Source organism: Emys orbicularis, chromosome 2, assembly GCF_028017835.1.
Source record: "Emys orbicularis isolate rEmyOrb1 chromosome 2, rEmyOrb1.hap1, whole genome shotgun sequence".
NCBI lineage: Eukaryota > Metazoa > Chordata > Testudines > Emydidae > Emys > Emys orbicularis.
The window spans coordinates 177,803,321-177,824,388 of NC_088684.1; the positions used below are offsets into that span (position 1 = coordinate 177,803,321).

At 43.3% G+C, this 21,068-nt stretch overlaps 1 protein-coding gene across 2 annotated transcripts in view; it reads right to left on the bottom strand.

Moving 5' to 3' along the window:
- STX17 (syntaxin 17) overlaps positions 1-21,068 on the bottom strand; it is a 69,168-nt gene that overhangs the window by 3,531 nt on the left and 44,569 nt on the right. For both annotated transcript variants that reach the window (XM_065398252.1, XM_065398253.1), the window contains exons 5-6: positions 6,484-6,602; positions 6,353-6,403 (exon numbers count right to left, since the gene is read on the bottom strand). In XM_065398252.1, the coding sequence (XP_065254324.1) occupies positions 6,353-6,403; positions 6,484-6,602 (170 nt within the window). The remainder of the gene's footprint in view (positions 1-6,352; positions 6,404-6,483; positions 6,603-21,068) is intronic.

The window sequence follows — 21,068 nt, forward strand, 5'->3', positions numbered from 1 at the left end:
GTATGACACACAACATTTCATTGATGGATTAAAGAAATCCCAAAAGCCATGTTTTACCTATGAAACTATATTACGTTAATGTAACCCTACAGATCTAATCTCACGACTATGCTGAAAATACACTGAAATTGCACATCCATCCTATGCTTTATGTTCCTTTAACTTATGCAAAAATGCTCCACTTTCCCCAGTCAGTCACAGTCTTACTGCGAGCCCCCTTGAGCTTTCGGTGAGCAGCTTCCCTCAGCTGCTATTTGGAAATGAGATACTTCTTCCCCTCATTTGTAAACCGCAGCAGGACCCCAGCCTCATTCCGTCACAAAGCACAATGGGCTGTCCAGCATACAGTTTAAAATGTTCTGAATTTAAGATCTCTGCTCAGAACAAGCTTTGTTTTACTCTTTCTAGCACAATGGCTGAGCCCAGTTCTGTCAGACGTGGTGTAATGAATGTCTGGGGCAAACACCCATGCCTTTCCAGCCTCCGTAGTACTAGACACCACAGAAATTCATTTTTCTTAATTACGGTTTAACTAAACAGCAGGTACAGGAATGGGTAGATTCTTACAACATATGACATAATTCACATAATAAGCCATGTGTATAATGGGAATTGATGGTCTTGTGGTTAAGTGGGAATCAGGCACTGAGTTTATAGTCCAAGCTCTGCCACAGACTTTGAGACCCTGGGAAACTTCTGTGACTTAGGGTATGTCTACACTACGAAATTAATTTAATAGAAGTCGATTTTTTAGAAATCGATTTGATACAGTCGATTGTGTGTGTCCCCACTAAGCGCATTAAGTCGGCGGAGTGCGTCCACAGTACCGAGGCTAGCGTCGACTTTCGGAGCATTGCACTGTGGTAGCTATCCCACAGTTCCTGCAGTCTCTTGGAATTCTGGTTTCAGAGTAGCAGCCGTGTTAGTCTGTATCCGCAAAAAGAACATGAGTACTTGTGGCACCTTAGAGACTGACAAATTTATTAGAGCATAAACTTTCGTGGGCTACAACCCACTTCTTCGGATGCAAATAGAGTGAAACATATATTGAGGAGATATATATATACACACATACAGAGAGCATGAACAGGTGGGAGTTGTCTTACCAACTCTGAGAGGCCAATTAAGTAAGAGAAAAAAAACTTTTGAAGTGATAATCAAGATAGCTCAGTACAGACAGTTTGATAAGAAGCAAGTGTGAAAATACTTACAAGGGGAGATAGATTCAATGTTTGTAATGGCTCAGCCATTCCCAGTCTTTATTTAATCCTGAGTTGATTGTGTCTAGTTTGCATATCAATTCCAGCTCAGCAGTCTCTCGTTGGAGTCTGTTTTTGAAGTTTTTCTGTTTTAAGATAGCCACCCGCAGGTCTGTCAAAGAATGGCCAGACAGGTTAAAGTGTTCTCCCACTGGTTTTTGAGTATTATGATTCCTGATGTCAGATTTGTGTCCATTAATTCTTTTGCGTAGAGACTGTCCGGTTTGGCCAATGTACATGGCAGAGGGGCATTGCTGGCACATGATGGCATATATCTCATTGGTAGATGTGCAGGTGAACGAGCCCCTGATGGTATGGCTGATGTGATTAGGCCCTATGATGATGTCACTTGAATAGATATGTGGACAGAGTTGGCATCGGGCTTTGTTACAAGGATAGGTTCCTGGGTCAGTGTTTTTGTTCAGTGATGTGTGGTTGCTAGTGAGTATTTGCTTTAGGTTGGGGGGTTGTCTGTAAGCGAGGACAGGTCTGTCTCCCAAGATCTGTGAGAGTAAAGGATCATCTTAAAACAGAAAAACTTCAAAAACAGACTCCAACGAGAGACTGCTGAGCTGGAATTGATATGCAAACTAGACACAATCAACTCAGGATTAAATAAAGACTGGGAATGGCTGAGCCATTACAAACGTTGAATCTATCTCCCCTTGTAAGTATTTTCACACTTGCTTCTTATCAAACTGTCTGTACTGAGCTATCTTGATTATCACTTAAAAAGTTTTTTTTCTCTTACTTAATTGGCCTCTCAGAGTTGGTAAGACAACTCCCACCTGTTCATGCTCTCTGTATGTGTGTATATATATATCTCCTCAATATATGTTTCACTCTATATGCATCCGAAGAAGTGGGTTGTAGCCCACGAAAGCTTATGCTCTAATAAATTTGTTAGTCTCTAAGGTGCCACAAGTACTCCTGTTCTTTTGGAATTCTGGGTTGAGCTCCCAATGCCTGATGGGGCAAAAACATTGTCGCGGGTGGTTCTGGGTACATGTCGTCAGACCCCCCTCCCTCCGTGAAAGCAAAGGCAAAAAATCGTTTCTCGCCTTTTTTCCTGGGTTACCTGTGCAGACAACATACCATGGCAAGCATGGAACCCACTCAGCTCACTGTCACCGTATGTCTCCTGGGTGCTGCTGGCAGACGTAGTACTACAGTGCTACACAGCAGCATCCCCTTGCCTTGCCTTGCAGACGGCAGACGGTGCAATACGACTGCTAGCCGTCGTCGTCGTCCCGTGGGTGCTCCTGGCCAACCTCGGTTAGGTTGGTCGGGGGTGCTTGGGCAGACACGGGTGCTGCTGGCCGGCCTCGGTAAGGTCGGTCGGGGGCGCCTGGACAAAAATGGGAATGACTCCAGGTCGTTCTCTTCTTTACGTTTCATCTAATGGAGATTCAGTCCTGCCTGGAATATCATGCCAGCTGGAGGCTTCTGCCTCAGGCTGCTCTCCCAGTCGGTAGCACCGCACGGTCGCATCTGCCCCAGCCTACCCCTTGCTCCCATGGCTCATGAAGCCTGGACAGTAGTAAGGAGCAGTTCAACTCTAGGCTGAGCAAGTGCAGAATCGTGGTAGAACGTGCCTTTGGACATTTAAAAGCTCGCTGGCGCAGTTTACTGACTCGGTTAGACCTCAGCAAAACCAATATTCCCATCGTTATTACTGCTTGCTGTGTGCTCCACAATATCTGTGAGAGTAAGGGGGAGACATTTATGGCGGGGTTGGAGGTTGAAGAAAATCTCCTGGCCGCTGATTACGCGCAGCCAGACACCAGGGCGGTTAGAAGAGCACAGCAGGGCACGCTGTGCATCAGAGAAGCTTTGAAAACCAATTTCATGACTGGCCTGGCTACGATGTGAAAGTTCTGTTTGTTTCTCCTTGATGAAAAGCCGCCCCTTGATTCACTCTATTTCCCTGTAAGCCAACCGCCCTCTCCTCCCCCCTTTGATCTCCGCTTGCAGAGGCAATAAAGTCATTGTTGTTTCAAATTCATGCATTCTTTATTAATTCATCACACAAATGGGGGGATAACGGCCAAGGTAGCCCGGGAGGGGTGGGGAAGGAGGGAAGCACAGGAGTGGGGTAGTTGTAGGGGCACCCCCTAGAATGGCATGCAGCTCATCATAGAAGTGGCATGTCTGGGGCTCTGACCCGGAGTGGCCGTTTGCCTCTCTGGTAGGCTTGCCTGAGCTCCTTAAGTTTCACGCGGCACTGCTGCGGGTCCCTGTTATAACCTCTGTCCTTCGTGCCCTTGGAGATTTTTTCAAATATTCCGGCATTTTGTCTTTTGGAACGGAGTTCGGATAGCACGGATTGGTCTCCCCATACAGCGATCAGATGCAGTACCTCCCGTTCAGTCCATGCTGGAGCTCTTTTGCGATTCTGGGACTCCATGGTCACCTGTGCAGATGAGCTCTGCATGGTCACCTGTGCTAATCAGCTCGCCACGCTGGCCAAACAGGAAATGAAATTCAAATGTTCGTGGGGCTTTTCCTGTCTACCTGACCAGTGCATCTGAGTTGAGAGTGCTGTCCAGAGCGATCACAATGGAGCACTCTGGGATAGCTCCCGGAGGCCAATACCGTCGAATTGTGTCCACACTACCCCAAATTCGACCCAGCAGGGTCAATTTCAGCGCTAATCCCATCTGGGAGGAGTACAGAAATCAATTTTAAGAGCCCTTTAAGTCGACAAAAATGGCTTCGTTGTGTGGACAGGTGCAGGGTTAAATCGATCTAATGCTGCTAAATTTGACCTAAATTCGTAGTGTAGACCAGGGCTCAGTTTCCTTGTTTAAAGGAATAGAGATAATACTTTCTCTTCTCTCAAATGTATTGTGAGTCTTCAGACATCATAAAGTGCTTTGAGATCCTTGGATGGAACACATAATAGAACAGCAAGGTACTGTCAATATGTATTTCATTCTACAGCAGTATCTCAGGCACACAAACTCAGGGTTCATATTTCTCTGCCACTTTTAACAAAAGAGCAACAACAGTCCTGAGAAGATGGTGTTCTGTCTCCACCTCCTCCTGCTCTCTCTCCATCTTCCACCTTGTTTCTCTTACTTTGACTGCTTTCCCAGAAAATATCACAGCATCACATATGCACTGTTATGGCTCAAGTCCTGGTTTAGAAATAACGAAGTTACAGTCTGTGTGTGAAAATCCTACAGGTATCAATCCTCCAAAGGTGCTGAGCGCGCTAACCTCCACTGAAGTCACTGTATATAGGTCAGGCCCCTATTGTGCATGAGCAGTGCATAATTTTCCACTTAAAAAACCCCCTGTGTATTGAGATGTGCACCCAATACCGATAGTTTTAACCACTGACAACTGACTAGGGTGCCATGTTTGGAGGGCACCCAAACAGTGTTTCCACACATACAGCCAGATGGAAAGAGATACTGACCATTAACTATGCATTACTGACTTAACCTAAATTGTTATAAGACACTCAAACCAATTTAAAGCATCCTCATAAGCGAGTTGAACCAATTTAACCAAGCAATTTCTAAAACCATGTAAATTAAATCAGTACAATTTCTGTGTATACACAATCTATCATGAAGCAGGTGGAAGATAGAATAGATGGCACATTTGCGCGCATACAGAGTTTCATTCTTCTCTTCTATGAGATGTTGTGTGGAATGTGGGTGAAACTTCAGATCCTTTCCTGAAGTCCTGACTAAGTAAGCAAAAACACAAATCTTGTTCAGTGGAGTCTCTTGTCCTTCTCACCACAACCTGAAATGCTGAGAATGTGTGGAAACCCAGTAGGAAAACTGTTGTACCTCCTGCTCTAATGTTCATGCTCTCTAATGGTTAGTATGATGCAAAGGGAACCTGACAAAGGAATTTGGATTGAAAACTATCCCTATCAGCAGCCTCTGTGTTGGCAAAAATTAAAGACTATGGAGCAGCTAGCAATAGTTTCTTTGAAGTAAGCGGAATCAAGATACAAAGAAAAATTGCCTAGAAAGGATCAGAATCAACAGGGCTCAATGGTCAAGATGCATGCAGCATGGAAGCTGTTGATACACAGAGAGAATAGCATTAGTGTCTGTTATTCCTCAGCAAGCTTCACAGACCTCCTCATGGTGAGGCAATTAAGCATGTTAAGCCAGTGCTATTGAATGCTCCTAATTGCTGCAACATGGTGCTTGGAAACCAAGGGTAAAGAGGGGGCCTACCTTAAAACTCACTCCTCGAGAATTTAATGTAAATCTTTATCCTGAAAACCTCATGAGGGCTTTCAATACAGTAATGCAGTGTAACATGACAACATTCTTAAATGGTCACTGTCAAGATAGACAGCGGATAGTAAAGCAAATTCCTTACCCCTGTTATTAATAGCTTAGATGATTAAAGGTCATTTAGCGCCAATCAATTAGCACATGTTCCTGTTCCTCACTTAACAAAATGGAAGTTTTATCTATTGACCTCAGGGGCCTGATCCTCACACTACTGATTTTTATTCTTCTTCTTCTTCTTCAAGGGTTATTCTTAAATCTAGATTTCCAAAAAAGGGGGAATCTGACTTTAGTGGGAGTTTAGCTGTAAAAGGAATGCAGAACCAAGCCCAAGAGTTTGGGTCTAGCTTTTGTACTGTTATCTCCCCCACGCGCCTATATTTTAATGAAATGCATAAGGATGTGTGCGCGTATGTATACATACTATTTAAGACTGATGGAAAGTGCCAGATTGACAGACTTGGAAACGTGAGTTCTCTACAGTATTTATCCATACATGAGATACAGCACAGACATCAACAGTGCAAACTTCCCTCACAGCCTTGAAATCTTGATTAGGAAGGACCATTCTAGGACTCCAGTCAGTCACTGTCATTTTCCTGAAGCTACTAACAGGGGCAAAATGTGATACGACTTCTGTGCCCTAGTAAGTGGGCTGAGACAATTTCATATTAGGCTGCTGAATAGCCGTTAAATTGTAGCAACTTAGTCTGACTTCAAATCAGTGACAAAAGTCTCCACTATCTCTTTACCGATTATTTGAGCCACCCAGTCCCCCAGCCTTTGTCTTTATCAATTCTTTATCTAGAGTTTTAGATTAATACTTACATTGACTAGTAAAGAGAAGTCAGTCACCAGCTGGCTGAGTTGAATCAAGTCCTAAAAATAAAAAATGATTTCTTATGTATTTGCTTAAAGAAAATGAACTTAAATGGTAATATAAGGGAACTCCAATGTACCTCTTCTAAAGTTTCCCATGATTCAGCAGCATTTTCATCGTGAGGAATTTCAGGGAGTGGGGAGTACATCTGGATACAACTCTGAGAAGTGTCCACAGCTCCAGTGTTATACAAAGGCTCTGAGTGAAAACATGATATTTATAAATGCATGTATTCAATTAGAAAACAGGCTGCAAAAAATTATTTGTCTTCCCATATCTTAATATTACTTGAGGATAACATGACAACTGACCCAATTCAAGCCAGACAATAGCCCTAAAAAGTTTATAAAAGCGAAGTTCTATTCTGAACACCACAGATCTTATTTAAAAAATTGTTCTTCCCCCCCCAAAAATATTAAATTTCTTAGAACAGACACATTCTCCAGATCTGGTCTGAAAACAATTATCAAATTATACTGCTTCATTCAGGTTTAATTAATTTGGTATGGATTGTGTATTTTAAAACTTAGCAAAAGAATCTAAAGCCTGGGATAAGCACTTTTTATTTATATATGATAGATATAAACAAATAATTCATGAAATCAGAGCGATGGTTCACATAGTTATGGTTAAGTGCACCATTTCTAGTCCATCTTTCCCACTCTGAGCCAGCAGGAACTAGGAAAGGATGGCTGCTGCAGAAGAAGAGCAATAAAACCCTGCTAATGCTAATAAGAGAGAAGTAGAGTGTTGCTCAATTCTAAACCCTAAGACCAGGTAGATAACAGCACCATGATCATAACAGTGGCTTTTAAAAGGTTGAAAGTATGGAAGAGGGATCCTCAAATAGAGATATTGCCCTTCCTCTCCATATACACACACACACATACAAAGGAACACAGATGTGGGGCAGAGGGAGACATGCGATGGTATTGCAAGGAACAGCTAGAAAGGTCACTTTATAAAGTGAAGTAATCGACCAGAACCTTGTGCATTTCTTTTATGTCAACGGTACTTTGTAAGCGATACAACGGAGACTGAACAAGATATGCTTCCAAAACCTTCATAACAAATTCAGGTTTTATTCAAAGCAATGATAATAGTGAACTCTAGTTCTTTTATTCCCCTAATGTTAAGGTTTTTACCCTTCTCTCAATAATTCCATATTAAGTCTTTGATATAGTGTAACTGTGGAAATAAAACTAAATTGATACTTAGTTTTAGAAGGAGGCATAGCCTAGTGATCTGAGCACAAGGTAGGGAGCTAGGAAGCAGGCTGGGATCCAACACTGGATACCTTTGTGGCCATGGGAAAGTCACTTAGGGCCCAATTTTTCAAAGATTGTGATCACTAAGTTCTCATTGGCTTTAGCTGGAGTTGTGAATGACCAGCTCTTCTGAAAAAAATCAAGCCATTTAACCTTTTGGTCACAGTTTCCCTAATCATACAACTTGTGTGGCACGTCTGAAGTAGCGCACTGTACAGCAGAAGAATTTCTGTGGTGTAATAAAAATCTCCAACAAATACACGTCAAACAATAAATACGGGCTCCCAAGATCTGTAAGATGACTAGCTCTGCCATATTATCTGCTTCAGACACCTCTGCAATAATATCAAGACATCTTGGAAGGGGTGAAGTGTCAATTTTAAACCCTAAATTTTCTTGCTTTTGAAGGATTAAAGAGAAATATCAGCGATTAAATGAAGTTGGAGGCAGTTTATTTACATTCTGATTAACATGCATATTGCTCTGGAAGCCTTAAAGCGTTCTCTCTTCCTTCCCCACGTTAAAGTACAGTTAGATACAGCAGCCTTATTGATTACACGCCTTTCCCATAGCTCCTCGGGCACGGACTGCCATTGACTCTATTTTGCAGAGCACCGAGTACAATGAAGTTCTGACTTGGCTGAGACCACTAGGTACTACAATCATATAAGTCTTAAATAATAATACAAAACCACACAAGGGTGGATAAAAACTGGGGGGGGGGGGGGGGATTGTAAAAAATTAGAAATCAGATCTTTTATTTTAATTAGATTTTTGCTGATTGTCTTTTTTATTTACATGATTTTAAACAATAAACCTATTTGAAATTTAATTTTAAATTATGAGAACCTACACGTACTATAATCCATTAGAATAATTTAAATTTAAAAAAAAGTATGTTGTATCAATGAGCCTTCCTCAGATTTTAATGAGTTAAAGGGTGCTGCTTTTTTAATTATCTACAGAATCAGGACGAAACCACCAACTTTTGAGGTCAACTCAAGGTTTATAAATATGTCATAAGGGCATGTGCTGCATTAAGAATCTATATTATTTTCACTCTTTACAATGGAGCACGTTATTTACTTTTTTCCAAACGTGTAAGTACTTCCAGTTTCTGTTGTGCAGAAAAGCTTTTGCCTCAATCATTTTTGGTTTCAATTTTGGTAGCAGGTGCACAAAGAAAATTATCTTCCTTTGGACTAGTTCATTCAAAACTGAGAAATGAATAGGGAGTTGAAAAAGCAGGAAGGCTTGTTTTCCTCTTCCATTCTATGAATAAAAACCAGGTGGGAGATGAAGGACATCGGGCCAGATTTTCAAAGGTATTTAGGTACCAAAAGATGCAGCTAGGTCTAGTCAGATTTTCAAAAATACCTAGGCAGGTGAGGCACCTGACTCCTATTGCTTTCAAGGCCCACTGATTTCAATGGTAGTTAGGGGCCTAATGGGATTTTTGAAAGTCTGTGAATAGATTAGGTGCCTATCTGTGATTTAGACACCCAAATACATTTGAAAATCTGGCCTATGGTGACCAGAAACAATCTGTCAATTCATCAACTACAGTTCAAACTTCCTTTGATAAATCAGATAGTTTTACATGCAAAACAAGTTTTAATAAACTTTCTTTTTTTCTTATGTATCCAACACTTTTAAGGTGGTTTTATTTAACTCATAAAAACAATTTTAAAATGTACATTTTAATTGAATTCCAATTTCCATCCAAATGCAGCTTGACGTGAATCCCAAATAAAAATTTATTGCCCAGTATATAAGAAACATGTCTCTCAACATTTTCTAACATTAAAAAAATTTCAAAATTAAGAAGCTGACTAGATGTATGGAAAACTATAGAATTGCTTTAATGTGTGCAGATATGGTGCGTCCTGCTGGTGTGCAAAAAATTAACAAATTTTGCGTAAAGGCTATGTTTGGTTACAAATCAGAATGTTTAAATGGTTATCAACCAATGAGAATAAACCCTTCATTAGGCAAATAATTAAAACGTACACATCCAAAACAATCAATTATTTAAATTAAAGTTTGCTGCTTGGTGATTTAAATTATTCCATCCTGAAGGCAACCGTCACTGAAATAAGCGTTGTCAAGGCTGAATCCCCACTCTGTCACTCCGAGTGCAGGAAATGGGGGCCCGCAAGGATGTTAAAAATTAATACTTGCCACTCCAGTCTTGTATTAAACTCCCAAGGTTACAGCTTTTCTCTGACCTTGGCTTGGTAAACCCTGCCACCACCCAAATGCAAAAAATCCTCTTTGAACCCAGGAAGGAGCACTTGGGAATTCCTCCCTGTGGGGTGCCCTCAAGCCCGGGGAAGAGCTGAGAAAGAAAACAAAGGAAATTAGCTGTGGCTACCAGCTAATCCAACAACATGCACAAACCTCTTAGAACACCAAAAATCTAATCCTGTTTTTAAAAAAGGTCAAGTTTATTAAAAACAAAAAGGAAAAAAATATATCTGGAACTTAGGCTTTTTGATAGACCTTAAAAGAAACAATTACAAAAATTAAACACCCAAAATAGCTTTTCTTGGGGATTCAGCTTAAAGGTTACAAGCAAACAAAAGCATCTGGGGTTAGCACAGAGGAGATCCACAAGCCAAAATAAGAAATAAACCTGATAGTGTCTAACTAAACATTTCCTAATTTTACTTACATATCTGAGGCTCCAGATAAGTAGATTTGAGATATGAACTGATAATCTTGTATGGGTAATAAGCAGGAAGAACTGGAAGTGCTAATAAATAAATACAACTATGACATTGTTGGCATCACTGAAACTTGGTGGGATAATACACATGATTGGAATGTTGGTGTGGATGGATACAGCTTGCTCAGGAAGGATAGACAGGGGAAAAAGGGAGGAGGTGTTGCCTTATATATTAAAAATGTACACACTTGGACTGAGGTAGAGATGGACATAGGAGATGGAAGTGTTGAGAGTCTCTGGGTTAGGCTAAAAGGGGTAAAAAACAAGGGTGATGTCATGCTAGGAGTCTACTACAGGCCACCTAACCAGGTGCAAGAGGTGGATGAGGCTTTTTTTAAACAACTAACAAAATCATCCAAAGCCCAAGATTTGGTGGTGATGGGGGACTTCAACTATCCGGATATATGTTGGGAAAATAACACAGCGGGGCACAGACTATCCAACAAATTCTTGGACTGCATTGCAGACAACTTTTTATTTCAGAAGGTTGAAAAAGCTACTAGGGGGGAAGCTGTTCTAGACTTGATTTTAACAAATAGGGAGGAACTCGTTGAGAATTTGAAAGTAGAAGGCAGCTTGGGTGAAAGTGATCATGAAATCATAGAGTTTGCAATTCTAAGGAAGGGTAGAAGGGAGAACAGCAGAATAGAGTCAATGGATTTCAGGAAGGCGGATTTTGGTAAGCTCAGAGAGCTGATAGGTAAGATCCCATGGGAATCAAGACTGAGGGGAAAAACAACTGAGGAGAGTTGGCAGTTTTTCAAAGGGACACTATTAAGGGCCCAAAAGCAAGCTATTCCGCTGGTTAGGAAAGATAGAAAATGTGGCAAAAGACCACCTTGGCTTAACCACGAGATCTTGCATGATCTAAAAAATAAAAAGGAGTCATACAAAAAATGGAAACTAGGACAGATTACAAAGGATGAATATAGGCAAACAACACAGGAATGCAGGGGCAAGATTAGAAAGGCAAAGGCACAAAATGAGCTCAAACTAGCTACGGGAATAAAGGGGAACAAGAAGACTTTTTATCAATACATTAGAAGCAAGAGGAAGACCAAAGACAGGGTAGGCCCACTGCTTAGTGAAGAGGGAGAAACAGTAACAGGAAACTTGGAAATGGCAGAGATGCTTAATGACTTCTTTGTTTCGGTCTTCACCGAGAAGTCTGAAGGAATGCCTAACATAGTGAATGCTAATGGGAAGGGGGTAGGTTTAGCAGATAAAATAAAAAAAGAACAAGTTAAAAATCACTTAGAAAAGTTAGATGCCTGCAAGTCGCCAGGGCCTGATGAAATGCATCCTAGAATACTCAAGGAGCTAATAGAGGAGGTATCTGAGCCTCTAGCTATTATCTTTGGAAAATCATGGGAGACGGGAGAGATTCCAGAAGACTGGAAAAGGGCAAATATAGTGCCCATCTATAAAAAGGGAAATAAAAACAACCCAGGAAACTACAGACCAGTTAGTTTAACTTCTGTGCCAGGGAAGATAATGGAGCAAGTAATTAAGGAAATCATCTGCAAACACTTGGAAGGTGGTAAGGTGATAGGGAACAGCCAGCATGGATTTGTAAAGAACAAATCATGTCAAACCAATCTGATAGCTTTCTTTGATAGGATAACGAGTCTTGTGGATAAGGGAGAAGCTGTGGATGTGGTATACCTAGACTTTAGTAAGGCATTTGATACGGTCTCGCATGATATTCTTATCGACAAACTAGGCAAATACAATTTAGATGGGGCTACTATAAGGTGGGTGCATAACTGGCTGGATAACCGTACTCAGAGAGTTGTTATTAATGGTTCCCAATCCTGCTGGAAAGGCATAACGAGTGGGGTTCTGCAGGGGTCTGTTTTGGGACCGGCTCTGTTCAATATCTTCATTAACGACTTAGATATTGGCATAGAAAGTACGCTTATTAAGTTTGCGGATGATACCAAACTGGGAGGGATTGCAACTGCTTTGGAGGACAGGGTCATAATTCAAAATGATCTGGACAAATTGGAGAAATGGTCTGAGTTAAACAGGATGAAGTTTAACAAAGACAAATGCAAAGTGCTCCACTTAGGAAGAAAAAATCAGTTTCACACATACAGAATGGGAAGAGACTGTCTAGGAAGGAGTACGGCAGAAAGGGATCTAGGGGTTATAGTGGACCACAAGCTAAATATGAGTCAACAGTGTGATGCTGTTGCAAAAAAAGCAAACAGGATTCTGGGATGTATTAACAGGTGTGTTGTGAGCAAGACACGAGAAGTCATTCTTCCGCTCTACTCTGCTCTGGTTAGGCCTCAGCTGGAGTATTGTGTCCAGTTCTAGGCACCGCATTTCAAGAAAGATGTGGAGAAATTGGAAAGGGTCCAGAGAAGAGCAACAAGAATGATTAAAGGTCTTGAGAACATGACCTATGAAGGAAGGCTGAAAGAATTGGGTTTGTTTAGTTTGGAAAAGAGAAGACTGAGAGGGGACATGATAGCAGTTTTCAGGTATCTAAAAGGGTGTCATAAGGAGGAGGGAGAAAACTTGTTCACCTTAGCCTCTGAGGATAGAACAAGAAGCATTGGGCTTAAACTGCAGCAAGGGAGGTCTAGGTTGGACATTAGGAAAAAGTTCCTAACTGTCAGGGTGGTTAAACACTGGAATAAATTGCCTAGGGAGGTTGTGGAATCTCCATCTCTGGAGATATTTAAGAGTAGGTTAGATAAATGTCTATCAGGGATGGTCTAGACAGTATTTGGTCCTGCCATGCGGGCAGGGGACTGGACTCGATGACCTCTCGAGGTCCCTTCCAGTCCTAGAATCTATGAATCTATAATCAGACCTGGCTTAAAGCTGTTTACAGCATTACTGCTCCGAGTCCCTGCAGCCCAGAGAACAACAGACAAAGGGAAAGTTTCTTTCCCAATTTTAAAAAGTTCTACCTTCCCATTGGCTCTTTGGCCAGGTGCCCACTCCTTTTCTTTTACAGTCGGCTTGTTAACCCTTTACAGATAAAGCAAGCAGAAAACAGACCAAGGGGGATTTTACAGCTAACTGGCTGGCTGGGGGTGTCCATCAAAGGGAGCTACTCCCCCCGCTCCCCTTCATGTATCACAAGTCTTTCAAAAACAGCTTTTACGAACTGCACAAATATACATATCCGATCGTATACACGGTATTGGGGGGGGAAGGTGGTTCAAAATAGTGCAAATCTTGGGCCTAACAACCTTGACAGTTTAAATGTTTGCCTAGTAGCAAACAGTGCAGTTAAGGTTACATTCCCTGTGATTCAGACCTTAATGTTATTTAAATGTACTTCGATTGCTTATACTAGGCTTGATCTCAGGCACAGCTCTGTGAAGCTTAAAAACTTGTTTCTTCCACCAACAGAAGTTGGTGCCATAAGAGATATTACCTCACCCACCTTATCTCTGTCTCTTGCCCATGCCTGGCAGAATTCATTTTTTTTTATAATTTCAACAGATAATATCAATGGTTATTGTTAAGCCTTCCTTTCTATTTTTATCAATCTAAATTTTCACAGTTACAGGAAATTATGGGGGTGGGGGACAGACAATTATTTAATGACAGTAGTTGTTGAGATTCAAAAAGTTAAAGCTTTATAACTGTTACATAAGAACGGCCATACTGGGTCACACCAAAGGTCCATCCAGCCCAGTATCCTATCTTCTGACAGTGGCCAATGCCAGGTGTTTCAGAGGGAATGAACAGAACAGGTAATCTTCAAGTGATCCATCCCCTGTCACCCATTCCCAGCTTCTGGCAAAAAGAGGCTGGGGACACCATCCCTGTCCATCCTGGCTAATAGCCATTGATGGACCTATCCTCCATGAACTTATCTAGTTCTTTTTTGAATCCTGTTATAGTCTTGGCCTTCACAACATTAAGATGCTCTGGCAAAGAGTTCCACAGGTTGACAGTGCATTGTGTGAAGAAATACTTTCTTTTGTTTGTTTTAAATCTACTGCCTATTAATTGCATTGGGTGACCCCTAGTTCTTGTCTTATGAGAAGGAGCAAATAACACTTCCTTTTCACTTTCTCCACATCAGTCAAGATTTTATAGACCTCTATCATATATCCCCCCTTAGTCGTCTCTGTTAAAACACAATTTGTCAACATCACGTTAAAATATACAATGCGAAATAGTTTAAGGATATTTACAAACAGCATTTTTCTTACTTTACCTATCTGTAAATTCTGATTATCCATGGAAATATTTTTTCCATCGGTTTGAATGTACGATGAAATCGACGCTTACCAATATTTCTCCAAAAAATCTAATCCTTCCAATAATCACCACCCCTTGCAGAGTGTCAGATGTACAACATGTACATACAAACACATTTGGTAAAAAAATATTCCTTTCAAGGAACAGCAGTATTAAATATCTATTTGGGGGAAATGAGGAAAGTACCCCAGCTTTAAATAAAAGCACATATAACACATTAATGCCTCAGCAATACACAAAAATAAAAGAACACAACTGCCCAAGCATCTGAGACTTAGTTCACATTGGTGCAACAGACCAAAGTTGTCTGCTTTCTGCCACGGAAATACAGTAACTCCTCACTTAACATTGTAGTTATGTTCCTGAAAAATGCGACTTTAAGTGAAACGATGTTAAGCGAATCCAATTTCCCCATAAGAATTAATGTAAATGGGAGGGTTAGGTTCCAGGGGAAAAAAATTTGCCAGACAAAAGGCATTATATACATTTTAAACAAGCAATTTAATACAGGTATAAGTTTTAAACAATTTTAAACAAGCAATTTAATACTACATTCATCTTTGCTGAGTATGAAGCTTGGTTGAGGTGGTGGAGTCAGAGAGTGGAAGAGGGTGGATTGTCCGGCTGCTCCTCTTGCTAAACTTTCTGAACATTTGCTGCAGGGCTGTGCCCCTCTCTGCTGTGTGCATGTGGGGCAGAGAGCTGCAGCTGGCATTAAAGTGAATGGCAAAACTCCTGTGCATTTCACAGACTTTCATGGGAGCAGGGCCAGGTTCTGTGCATCTCTACACTGCTTCTCCTTGCTACAGCGAAGCCGGTGCTGAAACGCTATTTCTGTAATTTGCTTTGGGCGGGCTGCCGCCCCCGTGTTCTTACCTCCCTCCAGCGAAGGGGGGCAGCAGATAAAACATTATTTATTCTGTAGCAAGACAGCAAGGCAGGGCCTCTGCTGTGCACCACCCGCAGCCGCTTTGCAGGCAGCTGGTGGCCTCACAAGCAGTTGGTGTAGAGCCCTGTTCCCGAGCAAGGCCGTTGGGCCATAAAGCAACAGTGAATCACTGGGGGGGAGGGGAGGGGAGGAGTAGTGTGCACGTGCTGTGTGTTTACAAACATACTGTACAGTACTATAGTTGGGAGGTGCCCCTGCCTTACCCTACACAGGCACAGCCCACTGGCACTGGAGATGGGGCAGGCAAGGAGGCTGAAGGTGCTGTAGGCTAGGAGAAGCATGTTGCGCAGCAGCGGCAGCTTCCCCTACTCTGCAAGCACCAGGGGTGGGGGGGCTCGACCCTCAGCCCGCCCACTCACCCCTTCCCCCAAGCCCCCACCCTTGACCCGCCTCTTCTCCCCCCCACCTCCTCCCCCTTTATTTCGCATGTGTCCTGGCTCCTCCCCCCTCCCTCCAAAACGCTGCAAGCCAGCTGATTGCCGCTGGCAGGAGGCGGGGGGGGAGGCGCGCCGAGGCCTCACTCCTCCCCCCTCCCTCCTGCCCGGGGCAATCAGCTGGCTTGCGGCGTTTAGGAGGCAGGAGGGAGGGGGGAGGAGTGAGGACTTGGCACAGGCTCCCCCTCCCTCCCCCCCGCTTCCTGCCCGGGGCAATCAGCTGGCTTGCGGTGTTCGGGAGGCAGGGGAAGGAGGGGAAGCCTGCACGCCGAGTCCTCGCTCCTCCCCCTCCCTCCTGCCTCCAAAACGCCGCAAGCCAGCTGATTGCCGTGGGTAGGAGGCAGGGGGAGAAGGGGGAAGGCACTGATCCGCGGGGTCTGCCGACGGGCAGGAGGCGCTGGGCGGGGGCGTAGGGAGGCTGCCAGTTGTGGAGAAAGCAGGCAGCCAAACAACATAAGAGTGGAGCATTGCACAACTTTAAATGAATATGTTCCCTAATTGATCAGCAACATAACAACGAAACAATGTTACCGGGACGACTTTAAGTGAGGAGTTACTGTACTGACTGAGATCTACAACAACATACACCACTGATACACATCAGCCACCAGCGTCAGGCATAGTCCAACAAAAAAATATCAAATGACCAAATTCATCCCTGATGTAGCTCTTTGGAATTGCAACAGAAATTAATTTAGCCCTATAAAGACTGATCTTTTGCTAATCTGTTTACCATGTTCAATGTTTCAGGCTAATCTCCCTGGTTTTATGTCACTGAATCAAAGCTGCTGGTTAGGTCTGAAGTGTTGTATTTTTGTTTCACACCAAAGATGTTTTGTAAAAAACACTGTTCTTTTTAGCTAAGAGAACAAATATATTACTGGGTTTCTTTTTCCCCATCCTTCCCTTTCAGTTTTCTTACTAGTACTTTGTAAGTGTCTTTTCTGCTTAGCAGTAACATTTCTTGTACTTTTAAGGAGCAGCCTCTGCAACCACTCAACAAGCCAACAACCAGGCTCTCAAATTCAGTGATTTCTGGTCTGGATGAAGCATCTGACCTTGGTTCTGTGATATGTCTGGAAGTGCTATCAGAGTCAGAATAGACACTTTGAGGTGGTCTATTAACCAGAAAGAACAGTTTCAACCAATATAGAGCTATCAGGATCAGTATGGCTGTATCCTGTCGGATTCTCCCTATCATCCAGAAATGCATATATGATACCTTGATCCCACAATGTTCGAAAGGCATTTTGCAAGGATCCTGGGCTCATGCTTCCTCTGGAGTAAAAGACAGGACACGTGTCTTTGTTGGCAAACAAGTCTATAAATGGGATTTCTCCATCAGTGTTGTGTGAAGGAGTATTTCCTTATGTTTCTTTTAAACCTGCTCCCTATTGATTTCATGGGTGATCCCTGGTTCATCTGTTATATGAAGGGGTGAATAATTCCTTATTCACTTTTGCCACACCATTCATGATTTTACACACCTCTACCATATCTCCTCTCAGTCATCTCTCCTCCAAGATGAGCAGTCCCACTCTCTTTAATCTCTCCTCATACAGAAGCTGTTCCATACCCCCTCATTAATTGGCAATGCTATTCTGACAGAAGCAGAAGAGTGCAATATGTCACATAGATTACGAGCTTTTTCTTCAATTACTGAGGTCTCTATTTTGAGGATCTCTGCTATGCAAGAGAATAGCTGCTAAAAGGCTATAAAATCATCAGGAGCTGGTACAAGAGCCTAGACTGCATCATCAGGGGAAGACAATGACAGGTCGCTGGGAGAAGATGAATGGTGTTGTTCAGGAGACTCAAGACCTACTTGTTCCTCATCTTCAAGCTATTTTTCCTCCTCCCTCTCTGCAGTCAAGAGTCTGGCAATTGATACAAAAGGCGAATGTTCTGCATTTTTGTGACTGGTAAGACGGTGATCAGCTCCTGGATGCTTTAGTGAGATGAAGTTCCCCAGTATATCCAGTAGGGCTAAGGAGGAGCACTGTAGAGATAAGGCTGGTTTTGGTATGGTTGACTAGGCCATTGCTAGGCCAGAGGTGGATGAGTTGGGGCTCTGAAGTGTCTGTCCCTAGATTGTAATGATACCTTCACTTGATCTGCATGAATGAAAAAGAGAAGGTTCTTTGTTGGAAGGTGGAAAGATGTGTCCCAGTAATGGAGAAAACAAGTAGACTTTCTCCAAAAGTTGGTGCTGATATCTGCAGTGATTTCAGTAGTATGAGGATAGAGATGCATAGTGGTACCAACCATAGCATTACTGTTACAGAAGGCAGTGCTAGAGACACAACTATTCCCTCAACATTAGATCAGCCAGTATGTTAACATCTGTACTATCAGTGCCAATGTCTGCACCAGCACTGACAGGTATAGGCACGAAGGGTGTCTAATACTTCTTCAGTACTGATCTGGAAGCTTGTGCCAGCGTCACCTGCCCCGATACATGAGTGGCTTTAGTGCTCTGTTCCCAGGAGGAGAGTGAGTTTTTAACTTCTACTTGCAGGACGAGGGAGATTGGTGCTAGAAGTCATTTCTACCTTGTGTTGCCTTGGTAAGGAGGTGGTACCGATCCTCAGTGCCAAAGTGGAAGCTGGTACTGAGGTGGTTTTCCATGGTCCCAGATCCTTGACTGACAGTGGCACAGATTTTTTGCTAGTACCGACCTTAGCTGTTTTGCACCAGCTAACAGGAACACTGGCTGTCTGGGACTTGAAGTGGATGCCCATGCTTCAGGGTCTAACACTCCCCTCACTGATTTCTCAAGAAGGTACAACTTCAACTATCAGGGTCAAAAAGGAGCAGCATACTGAGCAGCAGGCTGGTACATGGCTATCACTAAGACAAAAAAGGCAGCAGCTATGGCCATCTATAAGTGCAATGAGTCTGTCATAAGATGGTCTGGGTTTGAAGCCTGAGGGTTCTGAATATACCATTTTAGATTATGGTGGGGTACAAAGCGCTGAGGAGAAAGTACATTTCTAATTTTTTTTTTTTTTTTGTAAAAAATTAATAAAAAGGAGGATGGGGGGAAGAATTTATTGGGAATTAACCAAAGCTAACTGACTAGAAGAAGTCACAAGAAGAAAATTCCACTAAGGAGTAGGGGGTGAACTCTGCTTTCCACCTGATGGTAAGAGGGAACCAAAGGACGGTTGCGGCCATTCCACACTTTATGCTCTAAGGGTGGAGGCAGGGGGTCAAGAGGACTTTGGTAAAGAACCTTGGGGTGGTGGAGGGGCCAAAGGGTAAGGACGCAATACTGGTAGTGGTCTCTGCCCATCACAAGATTAGAAAACATCCTTGTGAGGGGTGTATGACAACATGGACACAAAAGTGTCCTGGAGGTCAAGGGAGACAAACCAATCTACCAGGGAGGGAATTGTCACTGCTAGGGTTACCATTCTGAACCACTGAGAGTTGACAAAAGTGTTCAATGTCTTGAGATCCAGAACTGGTCTCCATCCCTCCCTCCCTCCCGTTTTTCTTCAGGACCAGGAATGGGAACCCTTTTCCAACAAAGTGCAGGGGAACAGGTTCAATTGCCCGACTGTTAGGAGGATTGTACATTCTGCCTCATTAGAAGGGTTGATAAAGTGGGATGGGAATGGGGGAAGAAGCAGAAAGGAGGTGAACTGGATGGAGTAACTAGTAAAAGTCACCGCCAGGATCCATCTGTCCAAGGTGATGAGCTCCCAGGAAGGTAGGAAATGGGAGAGATGATCCTCAAAACAGTGGGAATGGGATAATGTGCAGGGTAAGATATGGAGCAGGAGAGAGTTCATGACCCTTAAATGGGTCATAACAGCCGTTTCGAGGATGTCACCAGCTGGGAGGTCACTGAAGAGGATGGTCTTCTTTTTAAGTGCGCTTCTTCCTGGGGTGCTCAGCTGTTCTCATGGGCTCATAGGTAAGGCTACGTTTTAGTCAGGGGTATTTTTAGTAAAAGTCACAGACAGGTCACAGACATTAAACAAAAACTCACGGCCTGTGACCCATCCCGTGCCCCAACCCCTTGCCCCCTCCCACAACCAAACTCTGCTGCTGGGGGGTGTTGGGGCGGTGGCCTGAGTCTGCCCCAGCAGCAGCCGGTGGGACTGGTGCAGGGGCTGCCTGAGCTGCCCCTGAGCCAGGCGCACTGGCCACTGCAGAAGTCATGGAGGTGACAAAAAAAAAATCACAGAATCTGTGACTTCAATGACAAATTTGCAGCCTTACTCATAGGGACTGAGTGAAACTGTTGAGCCAGCCGTGCTGGACTGTAGTTTCTCTTTGCCATAGGTGCATAGATGCCCAGAGATTGCAGTGTCACCTGGGAGTTTTTAAGAGAATGAAGGGACCCATCTGTGGGATCACTAAACAATTTGGGTCCCTTGAAGGGAAGGTCCTTGACAGTGTTTTGTACCTTGTGGGGCAGACCAGAGGACTGCAGCCAAAAATCTCAATGAACGATTACTGCTGTAGCCATGGAGCATGAGCTATGTTGGCTGCATCAAGTGAGGCCTGGAGAGATGCCCTGGCGATTGTCTGGCCTTCTGTTATGTGGGCTTGACATTGTTCCCTCTGGACCCAAAATGTTTGTGATAGGCTGGTGACTGTGTTGGTACCGGAGGACGAGTTACTGTTGCAGATGATAGTATCAGAGGTCTCCGGAAACCCAGACTGAAGGGGTAACTTTCCTTTCTCTTCTCCCACTCTGGAGAAGGGTTTTTTTCCTTCTTTGAGGATCTAGATGATTCTGAGGGGCCCCAGAGTCTTTGCTTATTGTCACAGTAGAGACAGTCACCAGGGCTCTCTGTGGATCTGAGGCACAGGGGGTGACTCGGATCCTACAGGTCTGAGATAAAGCTCCATTTGCAGGAGTTTAGTCCGTCTTCCCTCAATTTCTTAGATCTGCTTTTAAAACCTGGGCAGATCTTACATTTGGCGGGAACGTGAGACTCTCCCAGGCAGCAGAAGCAGCTTGAATGTACCGTCGCTGCGGAGGACAGACCTCTGGCAGGGTGTGAAGCCTGGGATCCTGGGCATAACCTGTACTGG